Source organism: Charadrius vociferus, unplaced genomic scaffold, assembly GCF_000708025.1.
Source record: "Charadrius vociferus isolate BGI_N301 unplaced genomic scaffold, ASM70802v2 scaffold41, whole genome shotgun sequence".
NCBI classification, from domain to species: Eukaryota; Metazoa; Chordata; class Aves; order Charadriiformes; family Charadriidae; genus Charadrius; species Charadrius vociferus.
In genome coordinates, this window is record NW_009647013.1 from 1602685 (window position 1) to 1604993 (window position 2309).

A 2309-nucleotide genomic window follows, 5' to 3' on the forward strand; every position below is an offset into this window, starting at 1 on the left:
AGGACCTCCCTCGCCCTGCTGGCCACACTCTGCTTGATGCCCCCCAGGATGCCATTGGCCTTCTTGGCCACCAGGGCACATTGCTGGCTCGTGGGCATCCTGTTGTCCCCCAGGACTCCCCGGGCCCTTTCCACAGAGCTGCTCTCCAGCAGGTCAGCCCCAACCTGTACTGGTGCAGGGGGTTATTCCTCCCCAGACGCGGGTCAGCCCCTACCTCCACTCCCTCTGCCCTCGTAGCTTCTGTCCGCGGCTCACTCAGTCCCCAGCCCCGGGCTCTGCAGTATTTGCTGCGCCTAAAAATCCTCACAATTGTTGCGTTATGGGTCGAGGTGTATCTACAGTAGCCTGCCCCCCTTCTGGCTCTATTAATCTTTGTCCTTCTGTTCCTATTAATTCTAAATATTTCCCTTCCTGAAGCTGAAGCTTGGGGAGAGATGCACGGTGACCCTCTCCTGCTGCAGCGGTACCCAGACAAACAGCATCTCTCCCGCAGTCTCCGTACGTCCTGCCGGCAAACAACGAATCGGCTCCGTATCGTACGAGTACAGAACCTCCGGGTAATATCACACCTTTCCCATCTTCTCTTTTGCCCTCGTGTGATCCTTCAACCAGAGGCGGTTTGGGCCACGGACACGTTTGCCGCCAGTTCGTTATTAAAATTCCGGAGGGTCGTTGCACCGTACGGCCGCGGAGCCGTTTGCGATCTTCTCCAGTAGCAGCGGGGCGTTCCTCTGGTCCCCGTCTGCCTTAACCCGCGCTGGAGTTTAATTTATTCTTATCTCCTCCCGAACTCTCTCATCACGGTTATCAGGTTTCTAACCACCGCTGGGCAATTCTCTGCTTGATGATTATAATCCCGATTCGGATCAGCCCCATTTCCCTTCTCTCTGGGTGGAATTACTCTCTCGATAACAGGTTAACATCGCTCAGGAGAGATCATATCCCAAACAACTATTAAATAATATTATCGACCCGCGTCTTCCGTTAACCTCGGCATTTGATTTCCGAATCTCCGGCGTCCCAGGGGTGATGTTGGATCCCGTACGTACCCATAAGCCCTTGGCTGAGGTTTTTCATCTTCTAAAATCTTCTGTGTAGCAAATTTCTTTAATTTGAAGGCTCCTTCGCGGGGCCATCTAAGCGCGGGCCGGTCTTCCTTACACAACGCATTGCTCGTTGGAGTTTGGGTTTTTTTTTTTTTTTTGATAGCTCTGCTGTGCCATCGATTTTCCTCCAATTTTCTAGAACTGTGGCCAAGAGCGTCCCCTTCTCTACACTGGGTCCAGTCCCCGTACCTGTCTGGAGGTGTTCAAGGCCAGGTTGGACGGGGCTCGGAGCAACCTGGGCTGGTGGGAGGTGTCCCTGCCCAGGGCAGGGGTTGGAACTAGATGGTCTTCAAGGTCCCTTCTAACCCAAACCATTCTGCGATTTGATGATTCTTTGCCAAATTCACGCGCTTTACGCCGATCGGGTTGTGCAGACCTGACCCAGCGCTGCCGAGGTGGGACCGGAACCCACTCGGACTCAGAATACTTAGAATTTCGGAGCGGAATTTGAACACTCGCCGGTCAGTGCCTCCGAAGTTCCCAGGAGAACTCGCCCCATTCCGGCAAAACATTTGGAGCTGAGAGAGTCCCACATCCAACGGTGGTTGCCCAGAGTCCCACCTGGGTGGCCAAACCCTGTTAGGGTGGCTGGCGTGCTTGATTTCCGTAACAATCAGCCTTTTCCCAGCTTGGAATTCAGGCCTTTGGGGTCCGTTCCTGGTTCTGCTGGGCGAGCTGCTTCCCTGCCCGAGCCTCGGCTCCTCCGCTGCGAAATGAGAATCGAGACAAAGCTCCTTTTCTAAAATGCTCGAAAATTCGACGGGGGAGCGCTGTACCTGGGCGAAGCGTTACTGCGCACCTCCGCGGCGTGCACGTTGGCAGATTTTAGTTTCTTTTAGCTCTGTTCTTTATTAATTCCGCCAAATAAAAGCCGACGCTCTGCGGAATAGCTCCGCGGGGACCCGTACGAGCTTTCACCGGGGCGCCGCTTCCAAAGGGAGCGGTTCTGAGCCGTGCGGTTTTTTCCCCGTGCAGATCTCCCAGGGGTTTGTCTCGCTCCCCGTGGGCTGTGAAGAAAGTTAATTCCCAGTGCAACAAGAGCCAGCAAAGCGTCTATCAGCAGAGACTGAACGAAGAAGCCAAGATCTTGAAAAACCTCCAGCACCCCAACATCGTGGGTAAGTTTGCGGCGCAACCCCGTGTCGCTTAAATCGCGAATCGAAGCCCGCGGGAGCCGAATCCGGAGCTGGGGAGGAGGGGGGG

At 54.9% G+C, this 2309-nt stretch overlaps 1 protein-coding gene across 1 annotated transcript in view; it reads left to right on the forward strand.

Annotated features, from left to right (window-relative positions):
* PBK (PDZ binding kinase) overlaps positions 1-2309 on the forward strand; it is an 18566-nt gene that overhangs the window by 5714 nt on the left and 10543 nt on the right. The window contains exon 3 of the mRNA XM_009895471.1: positions 2082-2224. Coding sequence (XP_009893773.1) covers positions 2082-2224 — 143 coding nt within the window. The remainder of the gene's footprint in view (positions 1-2081; positions 2225-2309) is intronic.